General features: G+C 36.0%; 2 protein-coding genes and 1 non-coding gene across 4 annotated transcripts in view; 2 read left to right on the top strand and 1 right to left on the bottom strand.

Annotated features, from left to right (window-relative positions):
• bru3 (CUGBP Elav-like family member bruno 3) overlaps positions 1-25,751 on the bottom strand; it is an 825,259-nt gene that overhangs the window by 123,696 nt on the left and 675,812 nt on the right. The gene's annotated exons all lie outside the window — the stretch shown is intronic.
• TRNAN-GUU (transfer RNA asparagine (anticodon GUU)) lies at positions 8,850-8,923 on the top strand. Its single transcript has one exon. It is a non-coding gene; the product is annotated as a tRNA-Asn (tRNA).
• On the top strand, positions 20,384-23,110 carry LOC106641490 (antichymotrypsin-2). Its single transcript, XM_089595457.1, has 7 exons — positions 20,384-20,461; positions 20,563-20,745; positions 21,482-21,686; positions 21,766-21,980; positions 22,058-22,240; positions 22,331-22,466; positions 22,983-23,110. The coding sequence occupies exons 1-7, from the start codon at positions 20,384-20,386 to the stop codon at positions 23,108-23,110; spliced, it is 1,128 nt and encodes a 375-aa protein (XP_089451583.1).

Here is a 25,751-nt window from a genome sequence, read left to right as displayed (position 1 = left end):
AACCACGTAGTATCATTAAATATTACGGAATTTTCTTATTTATTTCAATACATGTTTTAGAAGGCGTTATAACTTTTTTTATTAATAGCATTTATCCTCGTAAATGATTCTTTTAGGCAATCACTACTTCTCATAAACAGCATTCTGTTTCATACACAGCGAATTTCGTTTAACGAACAATTATTTTCTTCGTGAAGTTGCAAATAAGCTACGTTTGATACGACGGATTAAATTACACAAATTAATGCTATTGTTATAGGTATCGCCTATTCGGGCATACTTGGTTTTCTGTTTTGGTAATGTGACATATTTTAGGAAATTGCGAGGCTTGTGTTGACAGGTCGTTAACATGCGACAAACACGCGATGCAGTATATATAGCACTTCGCCCGTTGCTCGTTGCGTCTTGAAGCATCGAACAGGCATAGTGACCATACAGAGCAAGCGCGCGCTGTGATTGGACATTAGACGCTACGCCGAGGGACACTCACAAACATCAGCCTCACGCGTGAGCACGTGGGCCAGACATAGAGAATCTTGTAGGTGCCACTACACTTGCATGCTGAGAGCACGATACAGCGCGTCTTGCGACTTAATTCTTATATTATAGGAAACAAAAAAAGGAAAAGAAAAACGAACCGCCAAGGTAGTGCCAAGCGACGTTTAATGTGGCTTCAAAAGCAGCAGGAAATCAATGAAGAGCATCAGAAAGACGCCACAGGAAAGGTATTAGGTCCAGTGAATCAAAGTCAATAAAATAATGTGCCGACCTTCTAGCCTGTAAAGGTAATTATATCTGAATATTATGTATGGTGTCATGTGTGATGTAATTCTTTATCAATATGGTAAATTAACTATCCCAAGATTTTACACACACATATATATTTAATGTTCAACTTTTTTTGTTCATACTATATCACCTTGTCCTTAAAAGCTGTTGATTTTAAAATGAATTAATGAGATATAATCATAATGAAATTTTTTTTGCTGGAAGTGCGCTAAACTACAATTATTTTATAATTAAAAAATAATAGAAAATTGCGTTTAACAAACTCAATGAAATTATATTTTTGTTTCCATTATATAGCCACCGATGCGACAATGTTACCAGTAACATTATAAACACACAACATAATGATTAAACATTTTGGATTCACTTTAATGACTCCTTTTTATTTTAGTTATTGACTAAGAAAATACAATAATAAATACATTACTTTTAATTTTAAAAAGTATCATGGCATATTGTAATGCACACCAGTAATTTTACACAAATTTGTTCCGAATATATTTGTTTGAAGAGAAGAATAACATCACACATGTTTACCACATTGTCAGATAGTTTTTACTAGTAAATATTACTCTACAAATAACTCCACTAAAGAAGTAGTATTGTGTAATTTTTTTTTTTTTTTTTTTTTTTTAATTGAGAAAAATTATTATCAACTTCAAAGTATGTCTTAGCATAGCAATGAAAGAACACAAATTTTCATAATTAAACTTTATTTTATTTCATAATATTTGTTTTAGTATCAAACCCAGGTTTTTATGTTCTATTTTTGAAGATTGTATTTTTTTCGTACATAAAATATAAATATTCGCAAATTACTTCCCAACAGTTACAATTACTAAATCCGAGAATTAGGTATCATTCTATATAAAAAGAAACATTTCTAAATATATTTAAGGCGTTCCTTATAAATGTGTACTCACTAGATCATAATAAAGAAGGTCTGAAGTGTCTCAGAGTGCAATAACATTTCAAAGCGTTATTGATCTAACAAGTATTATTTACAAACTGTACATCAGACTATAGAAATTAATTTCAGAAGAAAATGTTTTGTAATTAATTAATTAAATGTTCTACCAAAATCCATGAACTCATGAAATTACGATACATAGCATTGCTTATTTTCTTTGTTTGTTAACTCCTAAACATCAAAATATAAATTATTTTAAAAAATTCATATTGTATAGCTTTCTGCACTAGTCAAGCATGTAATCGTCCTTTAAAAAAAGACTATAGTTTTAAGTTTGTTAACAAGGTGCTATTCAAGCTCATAATCCGTTATATGCTTAATGCGTTCATAATTTGACGTTTATATCTGTTTCACCGTATACGCTAATTAGTTCTTTGCTAAATTAGGAAATCTACATTCCACGCAGTATTTATTGCAAAAATACACTTTTAGACACTTTTATAGTGTTAGAACAGTGTCATCATAGTATGATACTGCCACGATATGGGCATAAAAAGAAAATGCTGCATAAAGTGTTGTTTATAAAATGATCACCCTCTGATTATTTATTATGAGATATTCTTGAATATTAAAGACAAAATTTTGATATATATTCACATTAATTATAATTTTTATGATAAATAATGTTAAGGGATACGAAAAATCATACGTTATAATGCTCTGAGACAATTTCAAAAAAGCTGTAGACAATTCGAAAAGCCTTGATGCAAATGAAATTTTACAGTACTGTGTACAAACATTTATGTACACAAAGAATCGTAAAGTAAGTGAAATATCCAAGAGTCTGTGGCTTATTACATCTCTTGTTATGACAATGATTTTCGATTGAATGACGATTTTATACGAAACAAAAGTATGTTAAAACACACATTTTTTCACACTATAAAAATCATAGGGACGCTGGAAAACTTGAAACAATTTTTAGACGTTTGTTCTACACTTTTCCTTTGAAATTGTTCTTAAAAAGTGTTAGTGTTATTACAAGTATACGTAATAAGCATTTATGAAAAGTAATTTCAAAAATATTACAATTGGTATAAGGTAGAGGCCGGGTTCAAGGAACTAAGGTTAAAACGTAATGCCAAATTTTTGTAACTATTTAGTCTTCTTAAGTAAGTTGCCAAGCTGTAGCAATATGGAGGCCTTAGCAGGACCAGTTTGCAGTTCAATTAAAAAACAATGTTTCATTATACACTTGTATATACATTATTAAACAGTATGTATCCAAGAAATTATTAATGCCTCTAATCTTACACACAGCTTCTTAAAATTTGGAACTTAAACAATACTCGGCACTCTTGTTATACGCATTAATAAAAAATATGACTCATGTCATTGCAAATATACTACCGTATATAGAATAAAGTATCTGAGTTGTTACCGTAATGAAGTAGTTGTAGCAGCAAGATAACGTGGAGGCCGGGTCTTAGAGACTAGGGTTAAAGCGTTGTCATGCTTCTAAGTATTCTTAAAAATTACTTGTATAAATCTACATAATTCTAAATATGTACAATGCTTAGGTACGACTATGCGGAGGCCTGTCATTAATTTGATTGGGCTAAGGAATAGTCGTATTTAAGCAATAGCAAATAAAAGAGATGAATATTGTAAGCTTACTGGTAGTATATTTGTAAAGACATGGTTACTGTACTAGTAATTATACTTATTTGAATGTTATTGCAAGTATGTTAACGTTTCAATTCTGTAACATAATGTAATAATGTCTGCAATGTCTTGACAGTCAGTGGAGGCCGGGTTCTAGAGACTAGGGTTAAATCTGATTATCTTGCACATTTCAGAAAATGTTGCATTTAAGTGCTCAAATGTAAATGTAATGTGGCCTGTCATTATTTTTGTGATTGGGCTGAATTATATTTATCATTTGATTAGCATTTACATATAATAAAACATAGAAATTTATGTACAACACGCTGTAATACTTGCATAAACATTATGCGTAAGCTGCAATAAGTACTTGAAAGATATTTTTACCGATTAGAATAGGGTTATTGATGCTCTAATTAGAAATGTGTTTAAGGGTAATTATAAAAACTGTTACAAAACAGGGAGCTTATTCCTTTTTCAGTTTGTTGTGCGTAAGCTCATTAATACTGGGATTTTTGTATTCAATTTTTCAGCATCCTATAAGGTTAATAGTGTACTTTTAGTTCAATCAATAATTGTACTCGAGTAATTAATTAAGGAAACATGTCTATATAATTTTAAAAAGACTTTAATTATAGTCCATCAATTGTTGATATAGTTCAATTTCAAATCATTGTATTGTTTTGCACGTCAACAAAATTAAAATGCCTGGTTAAAGTTTAATTAAATATAAGTAACATAAAATGTTTTTTATTCCCACATTGTTAACTATAATATGCTAACATGACAAAGTATGTAAACGGTTCTTAACGTATATTGTAGCGGTAATTCGTTCATGCATACATATTTGTATACGAAATATACACTGCAAAATTACACAGACAAGCAACAGACAAAAAAGGCTCGTCGTTTCCACACGGTCACGCCCTTTTTTTCTTTTTTTCTTTTTTAAAACTTTCTTCTACTTAAAGTGATACTTGTGTAGTGTTTTAAGTGTAGTATCAATTAGTTACAACATCTGCTTCATTTCATTTACACAGAAAAACATAAATTCGACCATCACTTGACACGGGATAAAGTGTACTTCTATATTGAAAATTTTGTTTAACTTGTACATGATAATTTCTGATATTTCTTCAGATAATACTATTATTTATATCACCCAAGTAGCTGCTAATACAAGGTTTAGAATACATTTTTATGGAAATACATATTGTAGATATTATGGTGTGGAAGGTACACTCAAATGTCAATAGTATACCTCGCAATTTTTTGTTTAAAAATCTGGGTTTGCTCCGACTCAAATGAAAAATAGTTATGACTCAGTCCTAAAAGAGCGTTTTTCAACCTATATAATATAATCAAGTATATACGCAGAACGAAATGTATTTGTAGAGTTGTGTTTACTACTATTATTTTTAGTTATGTTACAGATAGGTACATATCATGGCACACGCAACCAGCTAAGTGGAAGATCAATGTAAATACGGTGTATAAAGATATGCTTTGAACCAAATATGTAAAAAATTTTTGATGTTTTTACTTATTTTGTATGAAACTGTTGTATATGAATATGTTAACAAATAAAAGAAGGGTCGACAAATGATACTATATTCTATGTGATTTAACTTTGCAATTGTAATAAGTTACTAAAATTATTTTTCGTTGTATCAGTATTTAACGCGCATAATATACTATTGTGCAACATTGTCGGTGCTTAGCAGTACTTTTCGTCACATAAGCACCATCACCAGCGGGGATATTTAGAACAACTGGTACTCGCTCTACATAGTACGATTAATCATATTTTTCATACAAGTAATGTAAATAAATAATCATAATGATAAAAAAATTTTCTGCAAACAAACGTATTTCCTTTTTTTATAAAGACATTAATCGTCATGTTACAAGCAGTATTAAATTGAATCGTGTATAACAAGTTGCATGTGGAGCGAATCCTCCATAGTTTTGTGGATACAGTGCTGGCATCCAATTCTAGCCCTGTGTATACGCTCTGTATGTTCTTAAATTACAACGGTTTAGTGATCATCAAGTCCTGTAAGTGTACTCAAGTTTTGGAAATGTACAAACTCACCTTTTTGACCACTTCTCTGATCGTCTTCTCTGGTTCATTGTCGGTTTTGGGTGCTTAGCCGTCCGAGTAAGTTACTCCACAAAAAAGATTTTATTTACAATATGCCCTTATATGCACTTGTGTTAATACTGAAATGAATTCGATACTAACACTGGGATTACAACTTGTCCATGCAGGGATGTCTTGGAATGTCCTTTCCGTAAAGACGAAATGATAATAAAAATATACTTGTAACAAAAGTGTACAAAATTACAAGAATCTTAAATCAACGCAAAAATAATGTTGGACTTAAAGAGTTGAAGTCGGAAACCTATAAAATTTGATACAAGAACTGCACTAGTCTTAAGCTTGAATTCCAAAACTTATAGGTAACTTTCGAGTTTCATAGAATATCGCAAAAGGCATCAGAGATTATATCTTTTGATACATTGTCACCTCACACATATACGCATATGTAATTAGCACGCACCAATAACTAGTAGTCAGGAGTAGGCATCAAATATTATATATTCAAAAATTATGATTCATTGTCACACCTTAAACTTTATCGTACTGCGATTTTTAATGCCAAAAAAGTCAAAGCTTATCACGAATGCCGAGTGGTGAGGACAAATTGTTAAATACAGATCTGCGTTCTCGCTTTATTTTACCTTGATCACCATGTTCAGAGGTTGAGAAATGCCCTAGATTCAACATCAACCGTTTACTCATGTGACATCTGCAAAATTTTTAGTCTCGCTCACTAGGTGCGTAATGTACTATTAATCCTAATATGTACTTGTTTCTTCATCCCTATTATTCAGCTTATACCAATTAAACATTTTTTGTAACCGTGAATTCATCGTTACCATATAAATGTTAAATTTCAATGATATAATTTTTGATGAAAAAAAAAAAAAAAAAAAAAAATTAATAAAAGATTTTTACCAATGTTGTTAAAATAAGTGAGTAATCACTTTCTATGGTCATAATAATTTCAAAAATTGTTTTTCAAGATGTACGTGTACGATGTTATCTGTGACGAGTTTTTTATTGCACCTAATGAAAATTTTACGATGCAGGGTCTTCCATGACCAACCAAAGTATGTATCATTGAGTAAAAGTGTTAGTCCATTTACCGTCAACGGAGTACGGGGAACAAATTTCTTAATAAATTCTCTAAAGTCATATTTTATAATCTTGTAAATGTAAAATATCGTTGCACTCAGTGCTGTAATATCACTAATGTAATTTACTCGAAACGGAAGTCGCTACAAAAAAAATGTGAAACTAATGCAATACGTATATTGTAGGTATATATGCATCCTGAATGATAGCCCTTTGTAACTGATTTAACAATGCAAAACTTGATCAATCCTCGGACCGTATTCAAGTTGCAAAGTTGTTTGGATGCTACTTGACTATAAATTTTTTGTTTTCCCAATGAAAAATCGTTTATACATGCACACAGATACATGTACGTTACAATACTGAAACAAGAATTTTAAATCTATTAATTTTATCATGATAAAACGTTATACAGTGTAATTAGACTTATCTGGGTTCATCCGGACGAGAAAAAGATACGAATAACCTAATTTTATTGCTTAAATTACGTGAATAAAATTTGTCGAAGTACCCTTGACCGATAACCATTGTGCCGAAATGATTTTGCCGAAAAACAATTTGCCGAAAATATGACACGTTTTTCGGCAAATTTTTTTTCGGCTTACTACTTTTCGGTTCATTTTGTTTTCTGCAAACTATATTCGGCAACAAGTTTTTTCGTTACTTTTATCACTCGGTAAATTCTAATTTCGGCACAACGCGAACCACTCGGACAATGAAATTAGTCAAAGATGAGCACATCTGGAAGTCTGAAATTTCAACGTGATAATTCCAGCGTCAAGGATAGTATAGATTCATGCTGATTAGATAAAGTTATTTCTGGGCTACGTGGTGATGGAAATTTATCTCTACATAATGTACACTGTGTCATTGCTCGAGAAAAGAATCAATGACATTGTACTCTTAAGAGGAAAAAGTTTCAAGGCGTTGCGTGTCTTTTGTTCATACGGAATACTGGAAAAGTTTCCTTGCTACATCTATGGGGTGAAAAACGCAACGGTACATTAACAGAAAATCGAGTCCTGTTGTATTTTTTTCTTTAAAAATCCCTTAAGCTACAAAATTTTTGAAAAAGTACTTCACGTACCTTCGTACAAGAGTTGCACGTGGGTCAGCCGTAAAATTTTTTCCTATCATATATAAACAGCGAATAACACGTGCAGCTGACGCCACCTCCAAGATCACCAAGCGCAAGGGCAGCGTCAACAAAAGTTTTTACTGCATTGTTCGGAGCTTTATGAAGTACATGTATGGATGGGCCATTCCTCGGGTACTTATACTTACAACTGCTGAGGTCAGGGGACATTTAGTCGTTTATGTAGGCGACGTGGTGTCTCCTCCCATCCCTTGTCCACTTTTACAAGACTATTTTTTTTTTCCTGACCACTACGAAATCTGTTGGTGCTGGTCCTCTGGTTAAGCATTAGCTTTGAGGTTATGTCTTGTTTTTTGATGCGTGTTATAGCGCTGACCTTTGGTATCTAGCAAATAGTTGTTGAAATGGATTTGATTCTCAAATGTATCACCTAGATTTTGGTTTTAAAATTTAGAAATGAGATGACACGATCTTTCCATTTAGTAGCCGAATGAACCTTATGATATGATAGTTTAAATGGAAAATGACAGAATTTGGATTATGAATAGCCACTATTCGAGGGAAAGAAACAACTTTGCATTTGTTTGTCACTTTTCTCTAATACTATTGTATGCATTTTATTTCTTTCACAACCCTAACAGTCACATATTAGTGTGTACCCCTTCAATCGCAAAACGTATTAAGATCTTTGTAATATTCTCAATTATCGGTACAACAGAACATATCGTATGAATCAAATATTTGGATTTACAATCAAAATACGAAACTCCTTTATCATCGAGCTCATCGAAAAGTCGATAATATAAAAAAAATTACCAGTTTTTCGTACAAAGCTTTCATGTAAAACGGTAAGCTCAATAAATTCAGAACTAACATTAATCGAAGATAAACGAGATGCCGTGTTACAAAACGAAACAGATACACCCCAACATCGTCGCATCTCAGACACGTACATCCATTCAATCAGCTGTATTGACACACCGTCTGTCTGCGCTTTCACCTAAAAAATACGCACGTATACGTACGATCTCTTTGTTTGTTCAGTCATGCAGTCACAAATCAGTCGGATAACAGAAGTTGCGTAAACAAAGCTTGCAGTTTGCGATTTTTCAAAATGCGACTCGATGTCATAAAACAAAGGTTTATCGGTGCTTTATTAAAGTTAAATTTTTTTTCTTTTGGCACAAGCCTCCGTGGCGCAATTGGCTAGCGCGTTCGGCTGTTAACCGAAAGGTTGGTGGTTCAAGCCCACCCGGGGGCGAATGCATATTTTTATTTTGGATGTACATTATTAAAAAACAATGATACCCTTAATATGCATGACCGTATCCCTTACTAAGTGAATCGATGGGGCGGTATGGTCATAGTAAAATTTTCCATTTCCAAAGGTCGAGAAAAATCAAGACTCTAAGTACATACGAGCCCAAGATTCTCGAAACAAGACCAAGAAAATGAGTCATCAGTCGAAAAACTATCGAGATCGAGACAAGACTCATGAGCTATAAATACTCAATAGCAATTGAGCACTTAAAGGATCTAAAGACTCCAAATAAAGACTTGGAGTTTTTCCCTTGAATTCCACGAATAAAAAAACACGTCAGTACCCACCAGTCTTAAAAAACATGCCCAAAAAAAGCCAACCCACTCCCGATGCGTTAAAAAAACACAAACGGGGGGGTCCCCTTCATTTTTTTCCCTAATGAAAACTCAGCAAGCCCAAAGCGAGCAATTAATCCCAACAATGTTTGCCGACCACTCTAATCAGAGACCGGCGCGGGACGACAGAAGGCGGAGAACGGCAAGGGAAGCCCGTACAGTGTATATGGTCGAGAACAGTTGGCGGCGACGGGCACCGATGGAGCCATCGATGGCTTCTGGTTAAACTTCCGCTTTTCAATGTGGTTTTATTCTCCCTCGCTTTCCTCAGTTTCCCCGCACGGCTCGCTTTCGGTTTTGTTGTTGTTCGGGAAAAACCGATTGAATTTCTCATGAAAAATGGTTGCCGAATCAGCGTCCAGGCAAAACTAGAAAACAATTTTCACTCGAGGAAGGAAAGAACACGGTACGCACAGGGGTAGAATTTCCCTCCTCGTGTATCCACGTACACACTCGGTAATATTTCATTTTGGGGCGGAAAGAGAAAGAGGCCTCCCCCGTTTTCACTCAACAGGTGCGACGAAACGGCACACGGAGGAGGGAAAATCTCGAGGGATCGCTTTGTAAGTGCAGAAGGGGATGAAAAGCGGGGGGGAGGGTGTGCTGCCACGCGGCACCGCGTTGCATAAGTGATGCAGCGTTAAAGTTCTCGCGGGAGCCGAACGGGACGAGTTACGGAGTTTCGAAGCTGTGCTTGCACGCGCGCGTGTATTTCGTGAGTTACAGCGTCTGTCTGTTTGAGCGATGTTGCGTTATTCATGCTGATTTGTCGGCACGGCGACGGAGTTGACGAGTACAGCTGCAGTTACTTCGGTTTGACTTGGGTCCACGTTGCCGAACGATTGTATCTTCGTTTTGACGAGTCTCTTCCCCGAGACGGTGATATTCTTCCCACAGCCGCGTTTTCTCGAGAATCAAACGAACGTTTGCTCCCTTTTGCGTCGCTTCGGCGGGTCCCGCGTATACGTAACCAACTGCGAGATTCTCGTGTTTGCGTATGTTCAGCTACCGTTTTGAAGGAACAACCGGTGCGTGTGGAATGTGAATTTCCCAAAATGTTTTATGGAGAGCTTGGTGGGCCCTCCTTTGACTGGTGGATACTCGATTTTGGGATTCCCCGGAATACAGGAGCTTCGAGGATAAGAATAGCTCTTTTTTCCAAATGCTTAAAGGATTTTAGATTTCATTGGCAATCGTGTGTAAAATTGTGAGTCTTGTTTAATCGTCTGACTTCATGGAATAGAATCTTTACATTGGTTTCAAAATTATTTGATCCGTCACTTGAACGTTTTCTCGTATTATAATTAAGTTACTAGATATTAATGAGATGTAGACAAAACTAGTCATCAGATAGCAATTTTTGTGAATGTTTTCAGCAGACTCCTTTATAATTTTGTCGAGGACTCCCAAATGGTTTTTTAGTGGACTAAGACCGAGTAGTCATCGAAAATTAAATATTTCCAAACAGTAGAAAATAATCCATCGAAAGAGAATCCTCCCACTTGGTATGCTCTAATGCACCCCAACGACGAAGACACCCGCTAAAGCTCGCCAAACACAAGGAGAGCTCGCACGCAACCCACACACGCGAGCCTTTCAGCGACTCCTTAATGAAGCCCATTCACGTGGTTATTATCACCCACCCCAAACGGCGCGCATAGGTATAATCGTCGCCTCCGCGCTTAATAATGCTCGCTTTCGAATTTCCTCTTCTCCTTCTTGTTGCCTATTTGCGTACATAGTCACGGAGCAGACGGAGAGGCTTCCGACATGTGTATGCGTATATGTGTGCGGGCACGGCGAATGGAAGAATTTTCGCGAGACTTGCCTTCTTGGGGGGGGTTAATTAGGTGGCATTAGGATTATAATTTCCCGGAATGGGAGGGCGATGTTGCTGCTTAATCGAACGATGTTATCGAGCGAATGTTGGTGTTTTTGAAAAGGAAGGCTGTGTATGTGTAAAAAATTTAATGGTTTTTTACCTGCAAAAATTTTGATTAATTTATATTTATTTCAAATGATTATAATATCATAACTTCAAAATTCCATTGCCCTCTTATCTAAACCTATAAGAAACCAAAGTGTTGTGAAATAAATTTTTGCTCATATAAGTTGAAAAGTTCTTCAAGTGATTGTAATATCAAAAGTTTGGGAACTGTCCTCGATAGTGATCAAAAAATAATTTAACTTTGGAAACATTAACCTACGTTATCCTGCTTGATCAATGGAAGAATAAACATTCTGCGTTATTATGCTGAAAATTTTCTAAGAATTAGAAATTTTTACCCTCTTCTTTTACAAATTTTTATAAAATTTTTTATTCAAATTACAATAGTTTTTCCATCTTTAATATGTAACCAATTGGATAAGTCATTTTTATTGTATTAAGAGGTGTTGGTTCAATTGATGCTAAGCTCGTGTTTTAGTGTGAAAGGGGTAAATTCTTATCCTTTGCCACACATACTTATCAATTGTCGACATCTTCACTGCGACACACAAAGTACACGCTAAGTTAGTAACGATCGGATGAACTACCAAACGTCAAAGTACTACGAGCTCTTTCCCCTCGAATCCCATCCATATAAATATTATATAACTCATTCATGAATAACAATAAAAAAAAAAAAACAGGCGTATATTCGAAATACGTAAGCGCACATTCACAAAAAACCACCAACAGTATGTTCCTTTTTCGTCGAAAGCTCGCAGCATCGACAACAGCCGTCTCCATGACACCGCAGAAATATCACCGTCGCTTACAACGCCCTTACACCCCCGCGCGCTCGGTGAAACTATACAAGATACTCACATGTACGTATATATTTAGGCGTTTGAAAGCCGCGATGACAAGCCGAGAACGTTACACACAGACGGTAATGCCTCCACACACGCGGCACGTATACGTAGTCGTCTGACGCGATTCCTGGGGTAGTTGGCGCGTTATCTCGGCTTTTGACTTTCGTCGAAGCCAACACTTGCGCACGTCTACGCATTGTCTTGGCGGTGCCGGAAATTCGGCATTTGACGCGAGACTTGAGCTTCAGCGAAGGGGTGTATTTGCAGTTGTCGAAGACCGAGGACGTTTAAGCCACCCCCGCCTCAGGAAAGTCTCAGCGCGTGTATGAATTAATTAAGCGGAGTGCTCGCGGCTGCCTGGAGATATATACGTGTGTGCACATTGCTGTAAATGTACACTCACAAGGGATGAGGAGTCGCGTTTAATTTCGAAGCGAGCTCGGGCTTTGGAGGGAACTTTTTTTTTTTTTTTTTTTTTTTTTGCGAATGACGTTCTCGCGAGTACGTGCCAACTCGATCCGGATACAGAAAATGTGCTCCAGAGACGATTAATTGACTCCCCGGGTACATTTTTTTTTTTTTGCCCAGAGACCGAGGAAAAGTGCATACCGGTCGCAGCGCGACGACGACAGGGCGATAAGTGAGTTGATGAATGTACTCCGCTGCTGTGTGCACTGTCTACATGGAGTGCAGCTTGAATATTCAAAAGGAGGAGGAAGACAATCATTAGCGCGGGGGGGGGGTGGGAAAAAAACGCATTAACTGGCCGTGGGGGGTTGAAGAAGTTTTTGCATCCATAAGGCCCGGGTGGGTGGGGGGTGCATTAAACTCTCGTTGCTTCCTTTCTCGGGGCAAAAGGAGTAGTTGGAGGTGGCGCGTAAGTTGAGGAAAGTTGGCCGAACAAGTGGTTAAGGGTGGAGGGCAAACAAAAAAAAACAAACAAAACAAACACGGAAGGAAAAGGGTCGAGTGATGTAATGGGGGAGACCGGGGGAGGGGTTCGCAAGGAGGGGTCTTTGAGAAATTTCGCTTATTTGCGCGGATCTTTCGGCGTAGCTGGTGTTTGTTTTTCAATGGAGTCTCGGTCGATGATCTTTAAGGTGTTTTGTATAGAAACGTCTTCGGGTGTTAAATACATCAAATTTTAACATTTTATTGACTGGATGGACTGGTGAAAAGAATCATTTATGGTTGATTCGTGTGTTAGTAACGTTGGAATCTTTAGTTTGAGGAGCAAACAAAAAAAAAATTTGCATGTCACCTTTCACAATTTTCTTAGGAGCAATCAAAGAATTATGCGTAATAATGAGAAATTTGTACAAAAAAAAAGGAAGAACCTTGAATTTAGACTCATAAAAAGGAAGTATGATGGTCATTTAAACATTTTTCAGATCTCAACCCTGCAAGCTCTTTCAAGGTTTTTATTATGTGTACATCATCCAACAAATTAATGAAGCTAAAACTGAACAAAGTAACACTTCCTACTTTTGAATTTCAAACATAGAAATTGTCAAATAACAATACTTTAGCAAAAAAAAACCTTAAACCATATCATCACGATTTTAGTAATTGTTTTGACGTTCTACTGTAAATTTAGACTTGACCAAACAAACAAAAAATTTTCAAGCTGCTAGTTTATAACTCTGATGGTTGCTCTAAGGATAAACTTTAATATTTACCACAGCAAATAAATAAATAACTGATTTAGAAATCAGGTTATTATCTACTTTGTATTTAAAGACATGGTCAAACTTCAAAATATTTACCAGGGTTTTAGAAGGTGTTTTTACGTAAAAACAAGTTTTTGGCACCAAATCGTTAATATAAAGATATATTGTATTCTGTGTTGGACGTGTAGAAAATTCCTGAACAACTTTTATGACAATTAAGGATCTTTTCTACCATAGCATATTATGATTATTTTTTCTAACGAGTATCACCAGCTGTAAATTAGATGAATGGGTTAATTATACATTGATAATAATGTTTTTCTCTCCTATGACCAATTTTTAATATAAAAAAATCACCATTTTTCAAATAATGTACGACACTAAAAGTTAAAAAATAACAATAACGATAAAAACATATAGAAATCAAAGACTTTGTTCGAATACTTTATCACCGTAAATCTCAAATCTTACAAATTAATTCCCATTACTAAGAAACAAACAACGCAGTTCCTCCGCCAGAATTTGTATTAGCTCCTCCTTCAACCCTCGCTCAAAACGACCCAATCGATGGTACATCCACCGCGAATCCTCTTAATTACAGGCAAAGAGAGAGAGAACAGAAGCTCAACTCCACTGGATTCCGGAAAGGCTCTTGACGCGCCCAAGGAAATAGTTATCCTTGCGGTGGCCGCCGGAGCAAGAGGGTCCGACATTGTTCGTTTAAAAGCTCGTGGGTCCTTGTGCGCCGAACAACAACAATCCCCCGCTATACCGCGAATAATGAATTTAATTAGGAAGCCGTGGAAATTCCAGCCGTGCTTTTGACGCTTCGATCCGTCCGTTTGTTTGCTCGTCCCTCCACCTTTGTTTCTTCGCGCGACCGATAATTGACTTTGGTCTCGATTCCCGTCGTTGACTCATTATCCCGTAATTTTTACCTTCGCGATGACAAAAAGGACATTTGACTCCTTGCGAGAAAAAAAAAAAAAAGGTAGCCCATAACAAGGTGGAGAACAACGCCCAAGGAAGGGGCTTAGGTTCGGCTGAAATCGACTGCGAACAATCGAGAAAGAGGAGCCCATTGAACGTAGTTTCACCGCTGTAAGACTGGCTTTCTCCGTTGCGTTGTTTCCGACGATAGTTGGGCGTTGTCATTAACGGAGGGAGTGCCTCGACGATAATGATGATGACGTTGCCAATGTTTTGCGAAAGCAGTAAGTATGATCATATTGTTATTGCTACGAGTAACTTTTTCAGAAAAAAAAGATGCGCCCCGTGAATCTCGGTTAATTTGCGTGAAGGGACACTTTTCACCTTTGCCGCGAAAACGAGGGAAGTAAAAAGTGTCGAGCCAAACAAAGCCATATATACACACCGAAGCTAAAGTCGGTCGGTTTAATGAACGAATCTTTCCTCCTTCTCACTCGGAAATATGGAGAAGAAAGAAAAAAAGTACGGTCTAATGAATGTATAACTTGCCGTCTTAATTTCACGTACAACGAGCTGGAGCGAGGAAAAAGTTGGACACTCCGGTGAAACAAGAAAGAAAGAAAAAAAAAAAATGTGCCAAATTAGGTCTCACACCAATTTGTTATAAAGTATCCGGGGAAGTGTGTAGTTGATTTTTTCCTTTGGTCAGTCCTAATTTGTTTCATTTCACCAAAACGGAAAATCGACCGAAAACCACACCGTCACCGAGTGAATCTCTGCTAGTCCCAGAAACTGGAGACTAGACGTAGCGGTGGATGGGCGTGGACATGTAACGTAGACGTGACACCAAGCCGCCGATTCAGCAGCAGCTAGAGAAAGAGGCGCGGGGGGGTGGGTGGTGGTGGGAAATCGAGTAGGTGTCTCGTTATTACGAGGTGGCGGCAGAGGCTCTGGACAGCTTTGCTCTAGGCTCGTCGCTCCACGTTGAAGAGTCATTAGCAACGTCCGACACCTATACTCCTCCGTGGCGGACCCTCGGGCTTGTGTACAGAGGTGGCGTCGACTCGTTCGCTGCGCGAGAGCTTCCGGCACTTGGACGGGCTCGGGTGTGGTGTTTCGTTATTCTTTTCTCTTCTACACCCTCGGACGCGGAGCTTTATTGTTTGGGCATTATTATCGAGGTCCCGCACAAGAGGAAGAAGAAAAAAACATCCTCCCTAGCAACAGTAAAACGAAAAAAAAAAAAAGAGGAAGCAGAGGCATTCAAAAAATTTCGCTCGGTGACAGAAGCTGGACAACAAAAAAAGAGCGGAAAAAAGAGAGGTGGGGTGCGAATCACGTACAGTAACGCAAGGAAGCGTCCCTCGTTGTTCCCCGTGTCGACTTTTTTACGCCCCGACAAAGGAGCCTGGAATTTCTGGCGGTGACAAAAAAAATTGCACAACTTTTAGGTGCGCTGTCTTTACAGTGATTCTCAGCAGTATGGTTCTCTTGTTTGAAGTAATAGTTCAAACATTGACGGTTTAACTATGTATCACCACTGAAGTAATACCTAAAACTGAAAAATTCCGTATCGACTCGATAAACTTGTTTGGATTAGAATTTTATACAGTATCAGACACTTTGGACTCAAAGCATCATTATTACATCATAATTTGTAATTACTGAAAGAGAAATACTGTTAACAATCATGGCAACAGGTATTACTTTGTTATTAAATTTCCTTTTTTTCTCCATGTATGAAGCTAAAATCTCTAAATTTTGGAGTTTTTGTTTTTATTTATAAATGAGGCTATAAATCAACAAATGTATACTCAAGCAAAAACCAACCTGTAAAGATTTTAATCAACTTCTCCCTGTTACTTTCATTGAAATTTCATCTTGATGATACAAACCATGTAAGTTAAAAAAAAATCTTTCTCATTTATTTTTGTAAAACAAAAATTTATCAACCCAACAATTCGACGAGATAAATCTCCTTGACGACAAATCATCTGTAAAAAAACTACCCTGGAAAGGAGCAGTGCATCGAAGCCTTCACAGAATGATGGACTAATCAGTGCTCGGCAAGTTAATATTCATCCCTGCCGTCAAAGGTAGCATATAAATACACACGACTCCCCTACCTCAGTCTTTTTTTCTTTTTTTTTTTTTTTATCACACGAGCCATCGCAATATCATCGCTGAATAAACATGACATTATTAAGCGCCCAACTGGCAGACAGTTTGGACACTATACATGTGCGTCCGGCTGAATTAACATACAAATTGAGCGCGGGCCTATACACATTTTACAGTGTGTATACACGCGAGAGAGCGCACGTGCTTTTTGGGGCTGAAAAGAGGGAGCCGACTGGACATCTCTATTTTCTCGATAAAGCGCCTGGTTATGATGTCACTTTATTTCAGTTCCTTTTTTTATTTTTTCTTTTTCATTTTCAATCGTCTTGATCTCCTGACGATTCGTTGACCCGAAAATCCATAGCAATTATTTTGCACGAAACCAATGTAAGCGATTCGAAGTGAATTTTTATTTTCAAAGATATATTTGTGAATAAAGATTTAACCTCTGCATCCAAAATACATAAAAACAACATTAATTCAATCAAACCCCGGAGAAAAGGAAAAGTCACTTCATTAGCTTCTCCGTCCATTCAGCATCACACGGGAAAACTCGCGTCATGGCCGTGTACACGCGAAAGCTCGGAACGTCGAGCTTTCACTTCCTTCGGGCGCTGGGAGCCCATTTACGGGCTGACTAAAATTAATTTCATTAACCCCATTGTGCGCGCCGCCAGCCGGCTGTTGTCGTCAAATAAAATGCACACACACACACACACAGGTCCGGGAGAGCCAGGAGTGGCCTGGAAAAAGAGCCATTAGCCCAAAGTGACCGACATCAGCGCCTTTCGGAATCGCAAGCTCTATATATATATATCCATACCACGACTGCCCCGGCGAGCACTGACCCTCCCTCTCGTATAATGCTTTTAAAAGAGAGAAATGACACGGGAGATTTATAAGGGGGTCTGCTGATGCTGTGAAAGCTGCGGTAGGTGGTATACTTTTTTTAGAACGACTTTTGTTCCCTTCGAGGGGACGGAGGGGTTTGTTGTTTGACGATCTTTACGGGAAATGCCTCGTTGGGATTGCGCGGAAAGTGAATTTTTAGTTATTGCGGTATACTGTTTTCTAAGACGTGTACCTTTTTCTTACGTTTATAATCAAACTTTACTATCTTCCTATATTTATATGTGCCTATAAGTAAGTTGCCAATGATGTGAAAATCTCGCTTGTCAGCTGTAATAATCGAGGGTCTGGAAATCTACTTCGTATTATTGAACAAACAATATAAATATGATTTATGCATAAAAGTCTTAGATATTTTCAAAAAAGTAGTTCTTTTAACAAAACAGTTGTCATAGTATAGAGGACAATCTGTTGTATAATTTATAATTAATGCTCCAAAACACATTATGATATGCGTTTTAGTTCAAATTGATTAAAAAAACAGTTGCCATTTGTTGGATTCACTACCTTGAATTTTGTTAGTCCTGACCCTTGAATTGTAGTCAATGATCTTAAGGGGATTATTAAAGTACAGTAATCCTTACAAGTTTTTAGTTTATAGACAGTCTCGTACGCAGTATTTAGTCTGATGTACCTACGTAGCGTTAAAAAAAAAAAAATTATTACAAGTCCGTAAATTAGAAGTTGACATTAACATTTTATTTGAACATGTCCCACTACAAGGATATATACAAATAATATTAGGAATTACCATTAAGTCGATTAATATCTTTGAAATAATAAGGCTAGGCTTCCTCAAATTTGGCTTTAACCATATAGTCGTGAAAACAAGTAAATAATAAAAAAAAAAAATGTAAACATCTCAAGACAAATGTCTTTTTTCCATTATAGTTTAGAACAACAATTTTTTTCATTAATACCCATACTTGAATAGTAATGAATATCTTGCAAGCCCTATTATTCCGATAAAGAGATATTTGTAATTATAGAATATAATTTCGGAGGGTAAAAAAAGTAACATCCATCAGGCGCATCAAAATCTACGGAGACACGTGCAATGAAAGAGAAAAAAAAAAAAAAAAGAGGAAAATAGACGCGCTCGGGAGGCGCATTGTAGATAAAAACAAAAAGGGAAAAAAGACTAGACCAGATCCCTCGACACGTCGCATACAAATGATGAATTACGGATATCGATTTTAGCGCCGCGCGGTAGCATCTGTGCTTTCACGAGAGATAGATAGATGGGGGAGAGAGAGAGAGAGAGAGAGGGAAAAAAAAGAGGGACAAGGAAACACGAGAATTAGATCGCGAGGGGTGACAGTACGCGGCGCGCGGCACGATGAATCGTTTTGTTCGCAGGGTCGGGTTGTTTACGAGCACGAAAATGATTTTACGGGCTACGTCGGCGAGTTATTGAGGTTTTCATGAAGAAATTAAGCTTGTCTTTATTTATCATCCCTTTCAATTAGTTCATAATTTTTTCATAAATAACAAGTTACAAGGATGCGTTTAATGGTATGAAATAAATATGGCACTCACAAAAAAATGTGTTTGACTCTCATCAACTTCACAGTTAATTTTATCATTTCAAAACGTATGGATTAGAGCGAGAAATTTAATTTTTAAAGGGGTATAAAATAAAAGTTTTCGTTAATGCAACAGAATAGGAAAGCTCATACTTACTCTAAATTTGTTCTAGAAGGTCCGTATACTAACTTTTAAGTTTCGTCCAAAATATTGATGATTCACAGGATTGTGTATTATTTTGAAACTTCAGTAAAACCTTTTAAAAGAGACATCGGAAATCTACTTACTTCTGACGATTGTAAGCTCCTTGTATAAGTAACTCTAAATAATTCAAATGACTATCTAACTTCCAAAAACTTTGAAAGACATTATTTCATACACTGAGTGACCCAATTCCTTGAATAAAAAAAAAAAATGTCTTCATTTTTATTCTGCAAAATAACTTTTTTTCCATTAAAAAAAAATGTTTTTTAAAACTACATGAAAAATTCACAAGTAAAAAAAAAAAAATTATTTAATTTGATGAAATACATCTTAAAATAAGCTAAAATTTTGTTATTTCAAAGAAGATATTTAATAAAATAAACTGAAAGAAATATTCTTTGATTCAAAGAATTGAGTTACTCAATGCATCAACCTAGTGAATAGTCATTATAACTCTTTGATTTTCCAGAGACTGATCATATTATTTAATACACAACGAATAGTTATAAATCACGCAAACATACCTTTGTTGATTCATTTAGAAAGACCCTAACCGAAAAAGTGGTTCCTATTGGTTTATATGAGCAAACCCTTTTTTAAATGTGGTTCAGAAAGAGCGAAGGTATTATTTCACTTGATAGTTTGAACAATGCCTGGATATTGTGATTATCATATATAGGTACAAACAGGTAGAGAAATCGGTCAAAGGCAGCCTTATCACTGGTCAAAAATACTTGTACATTTCAATTACCACATACACCTCGTTATGCTTAATGGATTGTGCCCCAGGCGCTTGCACGCCTCTACCGATTTGAGGTCCACTGCTCGGGTGGGCCGCTGTAGTGAACAACACGCTCTCGTACAAAGAAGAAACAATCAAGACCAAGAAGAACAAAGACCCAAACGAGATGGGGAAGAAGAGCAACGAAGACGCGGTGATTATCGTCACCATGGACGCCAACAAGTTTGCCGCCGACTTCCACAAGGTGCGTTAACGTATATCCAATCGACATTCGCGGTGCAAGGCGCGTATCTTTGCCTATTTTGAGGAGGTTTGACGTAAAAAATGGGTGTGCTATCTGTATAGTGTCTAGTCGACACGAGCTCGGGGACGTGCGTGGTATCAGCCGCGAGCGCGTACATGGTGCTGGCAATGGCCGCTTGCGGGGCCGACGGATCCACGGCTCGGGAGATGCGCGAGGCTCTGCACCTGCCTGACGACCTCGCTCGGACCTTCCGGGGATTCCAGGAATTTGTCGATACAATCAATGTGAGTTGGTTACTGCTTTTGCGTCGCTGTTGGACTCGAGTGCGCTTTGAAAGATAACAATAGGCGACTTGGGTGGGAAATGGCTCTGGGAATTCGGTACATGCGCTGCATCGGCTGTTTCCACATCGTACTACATCTGTTTTTAATTGCTTAGTCTACAGTCAATACATTAGTTTATTACCTTTTTTCTATACTTGCCTACATTTTTTAATCCAACTTGTAATTCTTTACTTGTTTTTAAAACAAATAGAAAAAAATTAATCTCGTCTTTTGTTGAAGATTAAACTTATCTATAGGTAAAAAGGACACTTTTACAACAATTTGTTGAGCTGAGCTGAAAGAACTCAATGATATTAAATGTACTATTGTTACGAGATTTTAAATTGAATTTTGATGATAGATTTCGTAACTTTTTTTTCTTTTTTATGTACGTCATTCATATTTTTAAATGAAAAGTTATAGACTAGAGTATGTGTCGTGAGAATAATAGAGCCACAACAAAGCCTCGTTTAAACAGTTCATTAGGTTTTACTAATGCAAGTTATATAAATTCACAAAGGACAAAGTGATGAAAAATGACAACGTGAATATTTTTAGTGATGCTTTCAGTACTTTCCATTATGTCGTACCACTATTTTTATTGCTTCAAAGTTACGAGGTATTCAATGGTGTTGGTGTGTTATATCTTAATTGTAGCAAAATGTTAAGTGTAGAATGAATTATTTAATTTTAACAGGGTACACCAAAAGTCACCCTTAACGTTGCCAACAAGATCTTTGCCACTTACAAAGTCAAAAAGTCTTTCAAGAAAATCACTGGCACGTATTTTCGAGAAGAGAGCGAAGAATTAGACTTAAAGAGCTGTGCCAAGTCCGCGAAGAAAGTCAACGATTGGTGCAAAAAGAAAACAAAAGGACAAATTCAGAAGATGGTTAACTCAGGTCTGCAAGTGTTTAAAAATAACTGGCGAAAGTAGTTTGGTCCGAAGTTTTCTCAAAATGTTCTTTCGAAATCCCTTAGATGACATGGCCGGACCTTACAAAATAATGCTTCTGAACGCTGTTTATTTTAGAGGTGACTGGAAACACAAATTCGATCCAAAATTAACGAAACAAGATGCTTTCCACCTCGATAAAACGAGCACCGTTCAAGTTCCCATGATGCGTACAACGGGGAGCTTTTATTTTGCGGAATTAAACGAAGTCGATGCCAAAGTTGTTGCTCTGCCGTACGTGGTAAATATATTGGCCATTTATTGAGTTTGACCGAATTCTACAGAAAATACGTTGAGATAACCGTTGACTTGTTTCAGAATGACGATTTGTACATGGTGCTCATAGTGCCCAACGAGATCGATGGTTTGGCTGAAATTGAGAAAAATCTTGATAAAATCAAACTGGAGCATCGGAATTTCGAACACGGTCGGAGCGTGGACCTATCGTTGCCAAAGTTCGAGATCACGTCGGTGCATGATTTAAAATTTTACTTGGTCAAGGTGTGACATTGGCGTTTGATGGTTTTACGATTCAGCACCGAATGTAACTAAGTTTATTTTTTCTTACGGTTACACGTTTATTATTTACAGCTAGGAATGAAGGAGGTGTTTGAAAAGGGGGCAAGTTTCAAAGGGATCTGTGATAACAATGTTTGCGCTTCCTTGGCGATGCAAAAAGTTTTTATCAAAGTTGATGAAGGAGACAGTGGAAAAGAAGTAGTTTCAAGTAAGACAAAACATTTTTATGGATTTACGAGATGTTCTTTCACTATTTTATTTATCTTTTTTTATCATTGATTGATCATTTTGAGAAAAAAAGAGCTTTTTTTAATGATATCTCCCTAACTTTTCGTGAAAAACTTTATTTCTACGTTATTTATAAGTACACGTGGTATGTATCTTTGAAAATTTGAAATGGTTTTTCAAGTTGAAATCTGATAGACTATTAAAAAATAATTGATATCAAAAGAAACGTAATGTTATGTTTTTCTGATCATATAATACAGCTAAATCTTTGGTAATAAAAAAAAATCTTAAATTAAATCATTCAATAAACTTCAACAAATAAATTATTTAAAAAAACTAAAGTATACTGTGAGTATATTCATGATATCACATTCTTATACACAAAGCTCATAATAATTGCTTTGTCATGAAACTGATTTTGTTATTCTTTTTTACCTTATTTTTGCTTCGCTAATATCAACATAAAAAATAGTTAGCACCCTTAATATTATTGCAGGAAACAAATCTAAAATCGACTCGATGACACCAGATCCAATAGCATTCAAAGTGGATAGACCTTTTTTGTTTGAAATCGTTGACGTCAAAAGAAAAATTACCCTGTTCTTTGCACGAGTCGTTCGTTAAACCTCATGATTGCGATTAGAAATTTTGCGAACTATACATTGTACTTTACACTGTTCATATACTTTAACTAATGTTAAGCACAAACAGGTTGAGAAATGAAAATAGAAAAAAAGCTACTGTAGTTATCTGAAAAACTAACTTGTGTTGCGTAAATCACTAGTTGCTGGTTAAAATATTATGTCTCTTAATTATTTTAGTTTTGGTAATAATATTAACTTGTAATTTATCAAGGTATGAGTAATGATGTATATGAAGTCAACGATTGATGTATTAAAAAAAATACTTATCAACTCTATTGATTACTCAAAATAAAAAAATGCTGTTTTCCAAAAACTTGTTAATAATTTCGCCTGTTTTGTAAAATGTTGGATAAAAGGTTGAATAATGACGACATTACTGAGTAACAAACAGAAATTAACGGAAAGAAAGTATGATTTCTGATGATGTGATTAGTTATACAGCTACGGAAACTGTGAACTTAGAATTTTAATAATTTTGGTGATTGATGTAAATTTTCTTAGATAAAAATTGCAAGTCCTCAACATAGAAATAATAAAAATAATAAAAAACCCTCGATATTTTGTACTATTAACTTAATAAAAAACAGTAATGCGTTAATATAGAGTAAATTGAAGAAGACCAATAAATACAACAGATTATATTTTTGATGTACTCACAAAGATTTTAGAGATAGACTAGTAAGAAAACCCTACGCTCTTTATTTTTTATTGGAAATTTTCAGTCACTACTACATAAATCATTAGATTTTACTTGAATTTCCCAAAATTAAAATACTATTGGACATGATCGTGGTAGTTCACTGTAAACATCAATTTCCATATTAGTTTCAGGAATCTAAAGTCTATAAACTGTGTTGAGTATGTAAAATATAACAAAATAAAAACAGATCATAATAATATCAGAAGAAAATTTATAAAAAAAATAAATAAATGAACGATCATGTAAATTGAAAAAAAGAGACCTGTACCCACACTGGTATGTATACATGGGATCAAATAATACGGATGACTGAATGTGACGGGTTATTATCATCCTGGGGGACCTGCAGCAAGTATGATTGCACTTTCGAGCGATATATCTCCTCCGAGTACTGATTTCGCGAGCCAGAGGAGAAAATCGGATTCATCATCTGGGAATCGAGGGAATCATGTCGAAAGCCGGCCCTAGGAGAGTCGTGGATGATTTTATTCATAAGCTTTGGGAGAAAGATGTTTTTTGATTGGCTTATTTTGTGCTGGCATCGAGAGCCAATGGTTATGGGTGGTATTTTTGATGGATATCGATATGGTAATTGAATCACAGTTTCATTGCCTACTGATTAACCGAGCAAATAAAAACTTATTTTTGTCCAACCTTGCATGTAACAATAACAAGTATGGACCTTGTATTTTCAAAGGAAATATTTTGTTTTAGGATTTACACTTTAAACTAAGTGTCGTTTAATATTTTATTGAAGATTTTTTACGTCAACAAATATTTGAAAAATTTAATTTTGTAATTATTAAAGAAATTTTACACGTGATACTTTGAATATGAGTGAAATTTTTTAATAATTAAGCAAGAAGTACATGATACCACTCGATAATAAAAAAGAGTAAAAAATTTATAGTCATCGGCATGATTGATTTTCCTACTTAATAACCGTGAAAATATCACTTTTCCCGGCACAATCGCATTCCGCTGGCGAGAAAATTATCCCGCACCAGCTGTGTCATCCCAAACCCAAAAGACTCCACTCTCGTTACCCTCTGTGAATTAGGAGGAGCTTCCCCTTTCCGTTTATGAAAAAAAGAGAGTGTCAGAGAGCGCACTCGACATTTTCCCTTGTCGATTTGAACGAGTTAATGGACCGCCCGGAAGCTCACTGCTCTTCGCGCGGCTTCAAAGGTATTTCCCTCTTTGCACGCATGAAATGAGACCGGCTTGTCCGTGGAATGGCAGTATTTTCCTTCTAAAAGATTTTTCTGTCGAGTTTCCTTTTCCGCCTCTGTGGACTGTCAAGAACATGAACTGCGTATCAGAACTGTTTATCAAAGGAATTGAAAAAATTTAAACATGTTTTTTTACTTTTTTACTTTTTTTTCAACAAAAAATAGTCAGGGTGATGTCAAACTTTATATAATTAATAACAATATTTCTTTTTTAGTTAGTATTAGGGGCACTGCTTCTTTTTTGCTACCTATAAGTGGGAGAATTACTTACCTGAAAATATATTATGAAAATGTCTGATCTCAAAAATTTTATCTAAAAACGTATCTCAAAAAGTATCACATTTTGATATTTATTTTTTTAAACGTTTTTTAAAAACGCACAATTTTTATTTTTGCTAGAATCGTACTAAAAATTTGGAGTTCTACGATACACTGTATGAAAAAATAGAAAAATTCAATATGAGTATAAAACCACAAACACTACTTTCCTTTCTCACAATTGTCAATTTATATAGAAAGCTTCCCATAGAGATCGCTGTTCAAAAATTTTTATACAATTTTTATCTTCATTTCATTCGTTTTTATCTTTGTATCAGTATTTTCTATGTCTGTGCATTAATATATCAGCTGTATGCGTCCAAATTCCAATCGCACCTACTACCAACTCTCTAATTTTGTAAAGAGCTTCA

This window comes from Copidosoma floridanum, unplaced genomic scaffold, assembly GCF_036245765.1.
Source record: "Copidosoma floridanum isolate Cflo_tuat_1 unplaced genomic scaffold, Cflo_Japanese_pri ptg000025l, whole genome shotgun sequence".
Classification (NCBI taxonomy): domain Eukaryota; kingdom Metazoa; phylum Arthropoda; class Insecta; order Hymenoptera; family Encyrtidae; genus Copidosoma; species Copidosoma floridanum.
The sequence above is the reverse complement of the archived record's forward strand: the minus strand, read 5'-3'. Positions and strand labels throughout refer to the sequence as shown.

Excerpts from the sequence above, each read along its gene's own strand:
- LOC106641490 (XM_089595457.1), top strand. The coding sequence starts at position 20,384 with ATGGGGAAGAAGAGCAACGAAGACGCGGTGATTATCGTCACCATGGAC. Across the intron at positions 20,462-20,562 it reads TTGCCGCCGACTTCCACAAG|TGTCTAGTCGACACGAGCTC; the intron begins GTGCGTTAACGT and ends CTATCTGTATAG. Across the intron at positions 20,746-21,481 it reads AATTTGTCGATACAATCAAT|GGTACACCAAAAGTCACCCT; the intron begins GTGAGTTGGTTA and ends TAATTTTAACAG.